A 13,277-nucleotide genomic window follows, 5' to 3' on the forward strand; every position below is an offset into this window, starting at 1 on the left:
CTCTGTACACTTTTTAAATATTTCCTTCATGGAGTGTATTTGATTTATTGTAGTAGAAGATGCAGTATATCTCCAGAACACTTTCTTAAAATTGAAGCTCCCTTAAACCTAATGTGTCATAATCACTGACAAACAACTCTTTGAGGACTGCTCTTCACTCCTACTCGTCTCCTCCCAGAACACATCAGGGAACGCAGTGCCCTTGTCAAACCAACGAGGATGTTTCTCTGGTTCGTTGTCAGTTTGGGCATCTGTTGTAATAGAACCGCAAAACATGGATTGTGTCATTTTTTATCTCGCATTTTTCTTTTTCAGATTCTTGTTGTATATCGAGAATATATTGGGTAAATCAAAGAGGAACAGAAAAAAAAAATAGATCCAAGACACATCACTTATTGGTTGTAATTCAAATTTTTTCTATAACTTCCTGTTCTTTTATCCTTCCTTCTCCCTCCTTACTTCTTGTTTTCTTCGAAATCCATATATACATATATATATATATATAGTTACCCTACAAATTATTACCTTACTTCCCCTCTGTCTTGATTCACCCACAAGTCACAGTTAATGTATTGCAGCTGCATGCAGCCAATTTGATTCATGTCGCCTGGAGGGAGTGACATGAATGCATGCATCATGGCAGGACATTTGTGTCAGTCACTTAGGGTGAAATATTGGAACTGGGCTGAAATATTGGCTCAGCACGATACCACATTTATTATTGCTTATTGAGGTTTGGGACAGAACCGGTGGAAAGGCTCAGGCCCAACGCCGTCGCTGCTCTGCCAGGAGAGACTGCAGCTGCAGGAATTAGAAAAATGAATCTGAAGCGCAAACAAAAAAGTAACACGGCAGGGAAATCTGTCTCACTGTTTTTTGTTTTGTCAATTAAGATGCTGAATAGTGTAACCATCATCCATGTGATTCTAAAAAGATTGGAAAGATTGATTGTGATGTTCATCTTCATCGGAATTCTTTTGCAAAGGTTATTTATTTGCGAGATACGAGCACCACGACATGCAAGTATTTCGAGATACACAAGACTTTGAGCAAATCTTTACTTTGAGATACAAGTAAAGATTTGTGATACGAGCACGCCTACGAGCCTACGCTAGGTGGCCGAGCACTCGGAGCAGCCCACGCCTTCTTTAAGCATCGCTTCCGTACGTAGCGTGATTTTCTCTCTATTTTGTGCATTATTCTTCGTAATAGTGATGAGTCCTGAGAGTAAGGGGTAAGGTTAGTAGTGAGTCAATAAATATGAGTGTGGTGCCCGAGTGAGTGATCAGGCATGCATGTTTGACCACAGTACATCCACGAAATGTACCAGTGTACGACGAGTATTCCCCAATATCTATCTTTCCCTCTCTACCATATATATATACAATGATCCCTTGCTATAACGCGGTTTACTTTTCACGGTTTCGCTACTTCACGGATTTGCATCGTGCATTGTGTTCTGCATTCTGATTGGCTAAAAAGGCACTCCGCTTCTTCTCTACCTGTGCGCCAATAACGTTGCGGTTTAATATGTACACGTACGTAAAACAGCTTGCCAAATTGACATTACGTACGTGCAAATTCTCTTGCAATTTCGAGTTTATCAAACCCCATAATGTCGACAAAACGCTCTGGACCGGCAAAAGTACCTGCGGTAGGGACCAAAAGGCAGCGGAAGATGCTGTCTATCGGTGATAAAGTAAAACTATTGGACATGCTAAATGAAGGTAAAAGCTATGCGGCTGTAGGTCGGCATTATGGAATTAATGAATCTTCCGTTCGTTCCATAAAGAAGGAAGAAAAAAACATAAGGAAGACAGCAGCAATAAGTTTTAATAAGGATTCAAAAAGGGTTGCAACTGCCCGCAACAAGACCAGGTAATTTGTATTTTTTTCATAATCATTTTTAATTTTCTCCCGTTCACGGTGGGCGGTGCTAATCTCCGCAATTTGAAGCCTTCTGTTCACGTTGATGATTAAAATTATTATTTGACAGTACATTACAGAAGTTATTTGTTGAAACGTTTCTAAAGTACTTTTATTTTACTTTATTTGTGAAACAAATGGTTGAGACTGTAAAATGGTTTGTTCGTTCTTTCTCTTCTTTTTCTGAGTATTTAATTGTAAAATATAAAGATTTCTACTTCACGGATTTTGCCTATCGCGGGTTCTTTTTGGAACGTAACCCCCGCGAAAAACAAGGGTTTACTGTATATAAATTTGTATAAATATATGACAATAGAGATACCATAACATTTTAGATGAAACCAAACTAGCCTAAAATTGATTCATAAAACCATAACCTTGGGCCATGGCCTCATAAAAGCAAAACGCTTGAAGTTTAACTCCAAAGTTAGCAAAAAGTCATTCTCTGAAAGTGAGTTTGTTTTTAAAAAAATGAATTCTCTGGATTTGTTGGTCTCCTTTGTCCTTTAAAAGCCCAGAGTAAACAACCTCCATTTATTAACAGATAACATTGTTCAGAATAAATGCCACCGTCGCAGAAGTTCAGCTGAAGGATCGAACAAATCAAGTTCCTACAGTGACTGTTTGTTCTGTTAGAAATCACTGTTGTATAAGAGCAAAAAGAAAAACCTGGGGTTTTTTGTTCACTTTGTCGTCAACCAACGCTGCCTTCAGATTAAAGCGAAACTTGGACCTAAAACATTTGAGGGAAAATGATTCATTAGACAAGTGCAGTGCTTGTTGAGAAACGCGTTGATGCACAAGAGCGTTGTAAATAAAAAGAGAATGGCCTCCGCTCCATCAGAGGACCAAATGTGAAGGAGGATAAACAAGTGTCTGCTTCAGTTTGATTAAAGAGGCTGATAAGGAGAATAATGATAATAATGATGAGGTAATGGTGTGTCCATGTTCTGTTTCTTTGATTGGACACGGATGGATGGATGGATGGATGAATGGATGGATTATAGATGGATGGATGTGCAGTGTCATACATGTTTGTGGCGGTGTGATCATTCCATCCCGCTGTTGCTCCACATCAGTGACTGCCGGCTGCTGCAGCCTCAGCTCAACAGGGGAACTATAGTCTAAGCCCAATTATGGCTGTGTGTTTCCCTGAACCATTCTGATGTAAGGTCACAACAGAAAGGGCAACATCAGCCAGCACAATGGTTTGTCTATGTCTGTGTGTGTCCTCAACAATCTGGATTTTCTATTGTGTCTATAGAATAATCTATTTGGTCTGTGGCAACAGTAGAAAATCCCTGTATGGGCTTCAGCAGAGTTTTCATTGGCTGGGCTGAGTCTCCTGTCTATAGAAATAATTATGTGTGTATATATATATATATATATATAAAATTCTTGTATTGCTTCTTCTTCGGTGTCATAACAAAAGTAAACACCAGGGGTGCATTCAATTCTGATTCATTGACATAATGATTTATTGAGTGTGAAAAGTGAACTTTTTTTTTGACTTGCAAGGCGTCTTTGTAACAAGTTAAACTAAAATACCTCTTGGATCTCGTCCATCGGTTCTTGTCCATCAGGCTGTGACTGCGCCCCTTATATTGACTCTCTGAATGAAGACATTTCATTGTACATTTGGATTTGCTCACTGCTTTTAACACTGTTTAAATGGCCTATTGCAGCGCTTGTAGCTGCGCTGCTGCTTACTAATGACCACACCAAGTGATAATGCTCCACTTATCTACGTAAAGACCACCCACAGAGCGTGCACCTGCTTGTTCACGACAATACCAGCAGTCTGCACCAAAGTCAGGGTGGAAGTACTGGTCAGAGGAGGTGGAAATGTGTAAAACCTAAAATGCTTTTTCTTTTTTTTTCTTTTTTTTCCATTTTGTTTTTCTCTTCCTTTTCCGTTGCAGGGAAAATGAAGGATGTAATCTAATACAGTTCTGGGTTGCAGGCTGCTCTTAATGTCTTTCTAAATGGGCTCATTTGAATCTGTTGAGCAGCACTGAGCTTCTCGCTAATGATCTCAGAGTGATAACGCTTCAGTTGCTTTCTTTAAGTCTGCCGCTGTACTGTGCAATCTGCCCTGAGTGTCTAGACCCAGCTAGGCTGCACGCACACGCAGGCTTCAACCTATTAGAGCAGAGAAAATCTCCTATAGACCCCCCCCCAACCCACACACACACACACTTATACACACGCACATATACACACAGCCAATGTTTTTTTCTGTTTTGTGAGCGCCTTACATCGACCTAATGAGTCCCTCAGCACTTTACTCTAACTTTAATGCCTGACAATAATCCTCACCTTAACTCTAATCTGACCATAGTTCTCGACCCAACCTCAAACTAAACCTCTTGATCTTCAAAATGGGGATGGGCCTCATTGGGGACCTACAAAAACACGAGGTCCCAGAACAACAGCTGCATATTCAGATAGTGTCCCCACAAATGTAGGAAGAAGAACACACACACACACACACACACACAGCACAAGTTTAAATGCAAACGAGAGCGTAGCCTGTGCCTCGCTCGTGTACAACAGCAGAGAGGAGTCGTATGTTACACCAGGACAGACACAGACACAGACACACAACAGTAACACAACTGTGTTTGTCCTGTTTCATATGCCCACGTTTGAACATGTCAGTCTCAAATCTCTCAAATCAAAAATGAAACTTTTTCCTCCTCCATCAAAAATCTTGTCAACACTCATTTCAGCAGAACTCCTTCACATCGGTGGTGGTTAAATGGGGGGGAAATGAATAAATGCCACTTTGTATCTGAAGACAGGGCAGAAAATCCACCAGATTTGAGGCAAGAATCATCGTTTCATGAATTAAATCCTTGAATAAAACTAAATCATATGAAATTAAATTTTACATTTCACTTGGCTATAAATTTAGGTTTGTTCGTGGCGGTGGATTGTCAGAGCTTCAAAGCGTCAAATCATGTTCTTAGTTTACTTCTTCATAAAAGATATTTCTATTTTCCTGTTGCAGCTTAGCAACCGTTGTCGTCTGCCTTTATTACCAGTGACAACAACAACAACATTTAGTTTTCTTCTTCATTAAAGATATTTCCATTTTCCTGTTGCAGCTTAGCAACCGTCGTCTGCATTTATTACCAGTGACAACAACAACAACAACAACAAAAACCCAAATAAAGTGAAATACATTTTAAACACAATAAATTCACAAAACACTTTAGCATTAACCATAGCTGTAACTGGAGAACAGTTGTTAAATTCTGGAAAGATAGTAGTAATTAATCAAGCAATTTATCAATCATTTTTAATTGAATACAAACATACAGAGCAGGTATCAGGCAGTGTGGTGACGTCGTCCAGGACTGACCTGGGACCAGCGTCATCAGCTCTCTCTCAACCAATGAGAGCGTTTTGGGACGGGGCTAAGACTGCTGTGGTGCAGTAATGAAGCCATTCTGATGGGGGTGCTGGTGTGCAAGTTACATATACTACAGAAGAAAAAATAACTTTGATTACCTCAATCCTTACTAGGACATATTTTACCAACCAGTACTGTGAGAAAACATTCTTTTAAGGATTAAAATATACATTTATTGTCCTTTGGTTTACGTTGCAGAAAACCAAACATTTTTAAAAAATCCATTGTTGATGTGAAGACTCTAAACACGTACTTTAATTAAATTCCCTCAGACACATCACCTGCCACCTAAAACCGCTACCCCGCTGTATATATTGGACTGTGAACATATATGTACGTCACAGTCCTGTCATCTTAATATCCAATCTAAATGCCACATGTTTTATTCATCCAACTCTTGTCATATGGTGTGTGTTTAAAATGTATATTTTCAGGATTAAAAGCAAATAATCTCCCTAGCAAAAAAGAAAAAAAACACCTGACTTTACATCGTGTGCTCGGCTTCATTATTGTGACAAATGCAGCCCAGGGTTTTACACCGCACTGACAGAGTTCTCTGTGTTAAACAGTTGTTTGTCTGTTTTTTTTTAATCCGGTTCAGTAAAACAAACTGATTTAAACCACCTCCTCAGACAGAGTCACTCTATCAGTGCCATAATCCACTGTTAAAGAGGAGACAGGTTGGAGAGGAGTATTTTTAGAAAAAGAAAAAAAAGTTAGATTTGTATTCCAGGGATGTGTGATTGCAGCTACAGCCATGAACGTGACTTTATCAGAGGGAGGCATTTAGCAGCAGACGTGTGTGTGTTTGTGTGTGTGTGTGTGTTTGTGGGCAGTGTCTGCAGTATATTTTTCCTTTGTCTGGGAATATGTGTATAATGTATAAAATATATCACGTAAATGTTGCCAAATATGGACAAGGACATCAGGCTTTTGTCAAACGTTTATCTTTTCTAAAAATAATCACAATACGTTGTTTGTTTGGTCGCTGCCAAAGAAAATGTAATTAAAGTGAATGTTGATCAAGGTCAATAACACATTCAGACTAATGGAAACTGGCCGAGCTCTGGATCGTCTTTTAATTCAAATGACAGTCTTTGGTGTAAAAGCTACGGGTGGATGTTTGCTGCTTCAACAAAAAGTTAGATTTAGTTTTTTTTTTCTTAGTCCACATCAAGTCCAAACTGCTAAAAAACCAACTACAGTCTAAACTATATATTTTTATATTTTTGTATTTGACTTGACCTCTGAAGATCACAGTTTAGCGCGGCTGTTTTACACACAGCCACGGTGTTGTCCTCCTTCTCGGTGTCTTGTCGTTTCCTGTTCTCCCCCCACTGTAAACACCGTGTGTTCTGAGCTGTCGTCTGTTTGCCGTCCTTCAGGTGATAAAGCTCTCCTTCGAGGAGTTTGACCTGGAAAGAGGATATGACACCCTAACTGTGGGAGATGGCGGGAAGATCGGAGACACTCGCAGGGTTCTTTATGTGTAAGTACTGTGAAGCCCCGGCCTGTTGTTGCTGCAGACACTTTGACAGGTATCCACGGCCGTGCACAAAGTCAAATTGATGATGGTCCAACACTGAGGCCCGCTGGTTTGGTGAGGACATGGTGAACCTCGGATTTACTTCATATTATATGAACCTGACCACAGTACACAAATACACACATTTATATATATATATACACATATATATACACCATATATATATATATACACTGTATATATATGTACTATATCTTGTATGTACTATATCTATATATACTGTATATATTGTATATGTACTATATCTTGTGAGCAATATTTAATTTTTTAGCCTTTTTTTTCAAATATTTAAATGTTATATCATTTGATTTGGTTGATCTACTTTTGTTTACTACTTCTCTAAAAACATGTAATATTTAATGTTTTTAAAGTATTTTTTTAATTACCAACTTGCTACTTCTGCAAACCCCTTAGGGGTTGAGGACCCCATGTTGAGAAACTCAGAATTAAGTGAATTAATAAGAAGAAGCAGTGGAAATGTCCCAGAATGGAAACACTTCATAGTCGTTTTTCTACTTTGTGCTTACAGCTGACGTTGAAATAAGTCTTGATGGTGTGTGTGTGTGTGTGTTTGCTACACACAGACTCACTGGATCCAGTGTCCCTGACCTCATCGTCAGTTTGTCCAATCAGATGTGGCTTCACCTTCAGTCGGACGACACCATCGGTTCAGCGGGGTTTAAGGCCGTTTACGAAGGTACGATAAAAAAAACACACTGACTGAACCATACTGCTGTGTCAGTCTGTCACTAACACACACACACACACACACACCAGCACACACCATTGTCTACACAAACACATGGTCTGTTTCCATAACTGAGTGTGAAAGTCATGGCGTTGCTGACCTGCTGATCCAATAAAACGTCGTCTGTCTGCGTCTCCACACTCCAGCGTAAACGTGTGCCGTTGATCTTCTCAGTACGGCGACAGATAAATTACGACTAATTCTCCTCATCACTTCACTTGTTTTTCTACGCCTAAGACCGCACACAGACTGTGGCGGTAAACACAGGTGACGGAGTGAAATCAGGACACTCATTTATAAAACTTGTTCTTTTCAACTCTCCACTCGGACCGTTCACATATTTAATCACACACCGCATGTCGCCGTGTCAATAAAGCCCCCTTAAAATCAAATTGTTCTGGTGCCGGACTAGACAGAACTCACTGGAGACGCGGGCGGAGGCGAGCGCAGGGAGAGAGGCAATAAAGGTAGGGACGGAGGACGAGGGACAATCGTGAAATTGAGTGATACAGACGGAGACAAAATGACAAATTGAGTGAGAAGAAGAAGAGCGGCCCGCAGTCCAGTGAGACGGAGAGAGAAAGGGATGGATTTGGAGCGATGGCTGTTGCGCTCCTCAATTTGCTTAGCAGCGTCTGATCCAGTGATGTCGTCCAGGGTTGGGGTTTCTGTTGGAGGCTGTGTGTGAATCTCTGATGTCAGACTCTTAATACCAATTCACACTCTGAGGACGCCATTGGCTCAGGGTGAGGCTTAAGTGCGACTGACCTTGATTGACAAACTAACCTTGTCTTTGCTCCGATGTATGGGCCGTTTACTGCCTCTTATATATTGGCTGTTGGCCTTAATGATAACATAAAGCACACACACACACACACACACACTCTCTCACCGTCCAGTAACCCTAACTGATGTCTCTGAGTGATTACAGTAGACACTGTGAGGTGAAGGCCTTCGCTGGTTTTAGCAGGTTTTTACTCCTCATCTGGAACGTTCCAGTTTAGAGGAAAAGACTCAAAGGAAGCTGTTTGACAGAATTTATTATTTATTAAAAATCAATCACCAATAAAACTACTGTATACTTTAGCATCCAACAATTCTGAATATTAATCATTATTATTAATTGAGCTACTTTCTCATCCTGCAATGGGGAAATTTACAGTGTGAGCCTGTGCAACTGACACAGGCTGCCACAGGAGGCGCCATTGTACTTGGTACTTGGTTACCATAAGGGTGGTGTCTTTAGCGATATGTTGATGCTAAAGGTGGTGTCTTTAGCGATATGTTGATGCAGGAGTGATATCGACGATATAATGGAAAACACTTCAGGCGATGAAAAGATGAAGTCAGAAAAAGTAAAGAAATATTGGGCAAAATTGAGAAAAATAAGGAATAGGAGAGGGAAGGACGAGGGAGAAAAAGAGAAAGAATAAAAGAAACAAATGAAAAAAGAAAAACAAACATAAATAAAGAAAAGACGAATAGAGAAAGAAAGACATTAGGAACGCTCCGACCAACCAACAACAGAGACACAGAGACAATGTTCCCGTGACCTCTTAATGATCCTGTGTGTTGTATTCTCCAGAGCAGTGAACAAAGTAACTGTTTGTGCATGTTTAGATTCACTGGCTGTCACTTTGTATAATATCAGTGGCTCATAGACTTTGATCAGCGCTGCTTCACTCCCCTGTCTCTGAGAGCTCTCAGGCTTTTGCCCTGCAGGAGAAACCCAGCACTTATGTTTACTCGTGTTGCTGTGCTGTTGTGTTTTCCCCTTGTCTCTTCTAAATTTCCACATTTAACTGCTGTGACTGAGTGTGTTTGTTATTTTGCCTCCGTGATTGTGCTTTTCTGAGAGTGTGTGAGAAACGATGCTAATTGAAGCTCCTGCCAAGTATTGGAGTATTCAGACTGATGAGAACTGGCTGAGGAAAATATAATGATGTAAATCATCTGTTTGGGGTTTTTTCTACTCACTAGAGGTGAAATGATAAGAAATGATCTTGGAGGGTTTTTGAGCTACTTCTGTGACATATGACTACAACTATATATGTATATACTATATATATATATATATCTATATATATATATATTCTATATATATTACAACTATATATGTGTATATAAAAATGTGTTTTTGTATGCATTTGTTTGTGTCTCTATATACATACATATACATATGTAAATATGTGCATATATACAATATATATACTATGTATATACACATATATTTACACATATATGTATATATGCTATATATACATATATATGTAAATATTATGGGTGTATTTACACACAGGCCCTGGCACTGGCTATGTGAGTGTACAACTAAATATGAGAAAAAATTTCAAGATCTAGATCGAGACTTGGCAATTACCGGATATGTCAAACTCTACTATCCACAGCTACAATTCATAAACTCCTGTCTTCCACCAATCAGAGAGGCCCCAGGGTTCAGCGTCAAACCCACAGTAGTGGTTTTTTTCCTGACATTCTGTGCATATTGTAAAAACCCGTGTGAGCCACCGGTTGGATCAGGGAGAAGTCTCTGCATGAGCTCATGTCCAGCGCTGAAGTCCAGTGATTCTAGTCTGCCAGCTAACGAGCTAGCTAACCGCGTCAACCGCCTCTCGTTCCTCCAGTTGACGAGGTTTTAATGTAAAACTTTTGGCCGAGAGTCCGTCCGTGGTGGCAGCTCCGTCGCCCTAACACCTGTCAGTGTGTTTTCTCCTTGACGACAGCGCCTAGCTCGGGGCTATCTTCAAAACTTTCTGACAACTGTTGTCTGGAAAGTCACTAATAGAGATATTTTTACAGTTCCTAATCCAACCACACCTGGCTTTGTCTCTGTGGGCTGGCTGTCCACCATTTCTCCAAGTCCACTTTCACTAAACCCTCACTTGCAATTACTGGAATATATGGTCATATGTGTGTCTTAAGGGGTTAAAAATAAGATTCCTAACTACTGACCTGGAGGTCGGCGACTTCATAGTAACAGTAAAATCTATCCAGGTTGAAAAGGAACTATAAAAGGACGTCTACTTACTTATCAAAATATACTAACAATTGGTAGGTTAGAGCCAATGGTGCCTTCACTGTCCCTGGTAAAAAATGGATCAGTGTCTTCTACTCATGCTGGTACTGTTTTTGTCGATGCAAAACAGTTGTGCTTTGAATGCCGATACACTGAGTTTCACAGGTCTTTGTCAGAGCTAATGCGGCTCAGCTGCGTGAGAAGAAGTGCATTCAGGGTCCTGACAGAAACTGTTAGACAAGAAAGGACAGAAATGTCTGTAGGAGTAGATTCTTCTTCTTCTTGAAATTGATGTTTCATTCCGTCCTGACTGCGCACTTACAAGCCCTGGAGTCAGATGTTGTGTCAGCGACTAAAAAAAATAGATAAATGTCAGCTTGACAATATTGTTTGGATGGTATGATATCAGACATATTTAAAGTTTTTTGTAAGTCAGAGAATGACATTTCTCTCCATCGCTTGTTTTTCCGACTTCTACTTATCGCTGCAGTTCAAGGTAAAAACAACATTTAGAGACCAACCACGAAGACAACGAGGCAGTGCAGTATACTGTACACCAAGGGTGTCAAACATATGGCAGGCGGGCCAAAGCCGGCCCATCAGTGTGTTCAAAGTGGCCCGCTTGATGACTTTTGAAAGTGAAAAAAATGCACAAAAACATCATGTTTGTGATTTTTTAATTATATTTCATAAAATATGAAGATTTTCCAATAAACTTGAACTAATTTGCATGAAAACATAGGCAAAAAAACATGGATTTATGTTATTTATAGGTAATTATGTTATTATTGTACTGATTTGGACCAATTAGTTTAATGGTTAGTTTGATCATAGAGAAAAATTAAAAAAAAAAGAAACATTTAAAAAAAATCATAGTCAACATCAATTTGTTTATAACCAAAGTGGGAAAGAAAAACATGTTGGCTTTCAGTCAAAGAGAGGAGCCACATTTGTTTCTCTGATTAAAACACCAGCAGCTGAAGTGTTTTAGAAAAAAAATGGGTGACATCTTAATTTGTTATTTTTTTAAACAACGTATTTTTTAATAAAAGCAACCGAAGCTGCTTTTTACACATTTTCACTGAATCTGCCTGCGTGACTTACTGTGTACTCCTAAAGCTCACTCTAGTACTGCAGTACTTCTGAACCGTGCACTTTGCTTAATAAGGTTCTATACGTTCCTGACGTAACATACATTTATCAGGAAAATATGTTTGTACATTCGAGCTGGGAAATAATTACTTACAATCAGTAAATACAAGATGTTTTTTCAGGGTTGATTTAGTGCAGAAAATTAATTTTAAGTGTAATGTATTATGTAATGTAATATATATTGTACATATATAAATCCTAGTACTTTACCTCAAAAAACAGTTGGCCGTATTTCTACAGTCTTTCAAATGGACCGAACACAGGAAACCACTGAAAAGGTCCAGGAGTTCTTCTTTCACTGAAGGATTGGTTTTTTACATATGAACACATGTAGCCAATGCTGCTGTCAACCAATCAGCTTCGATGCCTGACACCCACCCTGTCTGTGCTTTCGCAGCACATGACGAGAGTTTTCTGAAGCAACAGCTGCGGCAGAGTCGATGCACAGATCACAGCCACACAGTTCTCTGTCTGTGATGCAACACTTCCGCACTGTAATCATCTCAACGCATCAGCCCGTTTCAGAACAAAACAGATTTCACACTTTACCTGAAATTTTGGTATTGACGTAAGACTTGAAATTAGTATATATGTATATGTATTAACATATACATATATATGTATATGTGTTGACATATACATATATATGTATATGTGTATATTGTGTATATAATATATTATATACACATATATTTATATATGTATACTGTATGTGTGTTAGCACATACATATATGTATGTGTTAACACAGTGTCACAATGTCAGTATATATATGTATACATATACATATAATGTGTGTTAACAGTGTCACAATGTCACTATATATATGTATACATATACATATACATATATGTATATACATATATACATATATGTATATGTATTTGTTAACACATACATACACAACACAACACATACATATAAAAATATATGTATATATTTTTCTGTATATGTATATTTGTGCATGCATATATATTTTTTATTTATTTTCACTATTGTTACATGACTGCAGGCCGTAGAGAATCGTAATTTCAATCCTCTGCACGTCCTCCTCCTAGCTCATGGTAGAGTAGACAGTTGAAGCAGAGTGTGGTCCCGACGTCTGCGGTTCCACCTCCCTCTTCAACCACTTGTACGTTGTGTTGTTCTTTCCTGCCCATCATCACTGCAGCTCTTCTTCTCTCCAGTGATTGTCATACCTGTTGTTCAAGGGCGGACAGTTGAGTGGTACCGTCAGACTGGTACGGCCATGTTCCTGACTCACGTGTTGATACTCTAAAGGCAGGAACCAAACACACACACGTGTAGTAGATAACAAAAACAAGGGAGGGGCGGCGGGGGCGGGGATTAAACTAAGGAAAAGAAACTCCAAACAAAGCACTCAGAGAGGAAGTTAACATCATGACACAGGTACCAGGAGCTACCAGGAGCTACAGGCGGCACACACACATCCT

General features: G+C 39.3%; 1 protein-coding gene across 1 annotated transcript in view; it reads left to right on the plus strand.

Moving 5' to 3' along the window:
- LOC103379122 (CUB and sushi domain-containing protein 1) overlaps window positions 1-13,277 on the plus strand; it is a 172,802-nt gene that overhangs the window by 35,727 nt on the left and 123,798 nt on the right. The window contains exons 8-9 of the mRNA XM_025055552.1: window positions 6,730-6,833; window positions 7,475-7,587. Of these exons, the coding sequence (XP_024911320.1) occupies window positions 6,730-6,833; window positions 7,475-7,587 (217 nt within the window). The remainder of the gene's footprint in view (window positions 1-6,729; window positions 6,834-7,474; window positions 7,588-13,277) is intronic.

This window comes from Cynoglossus semilaevis, chromosome 5, assembly GCF_000523025.1.
Source record: "Cynoglossus semilaevis isolate Cse_v1.0 chromosome 5, Cse_v1.0, whole genome shotgun sequence".
NCBI classification, from domain to species: Eukaryota; Metazoa; Chordata; class Actinopteri; order Pleuronectiformes; family Cynoglossidae; genus Cynoglossus; species Cynoglossus semilaevis.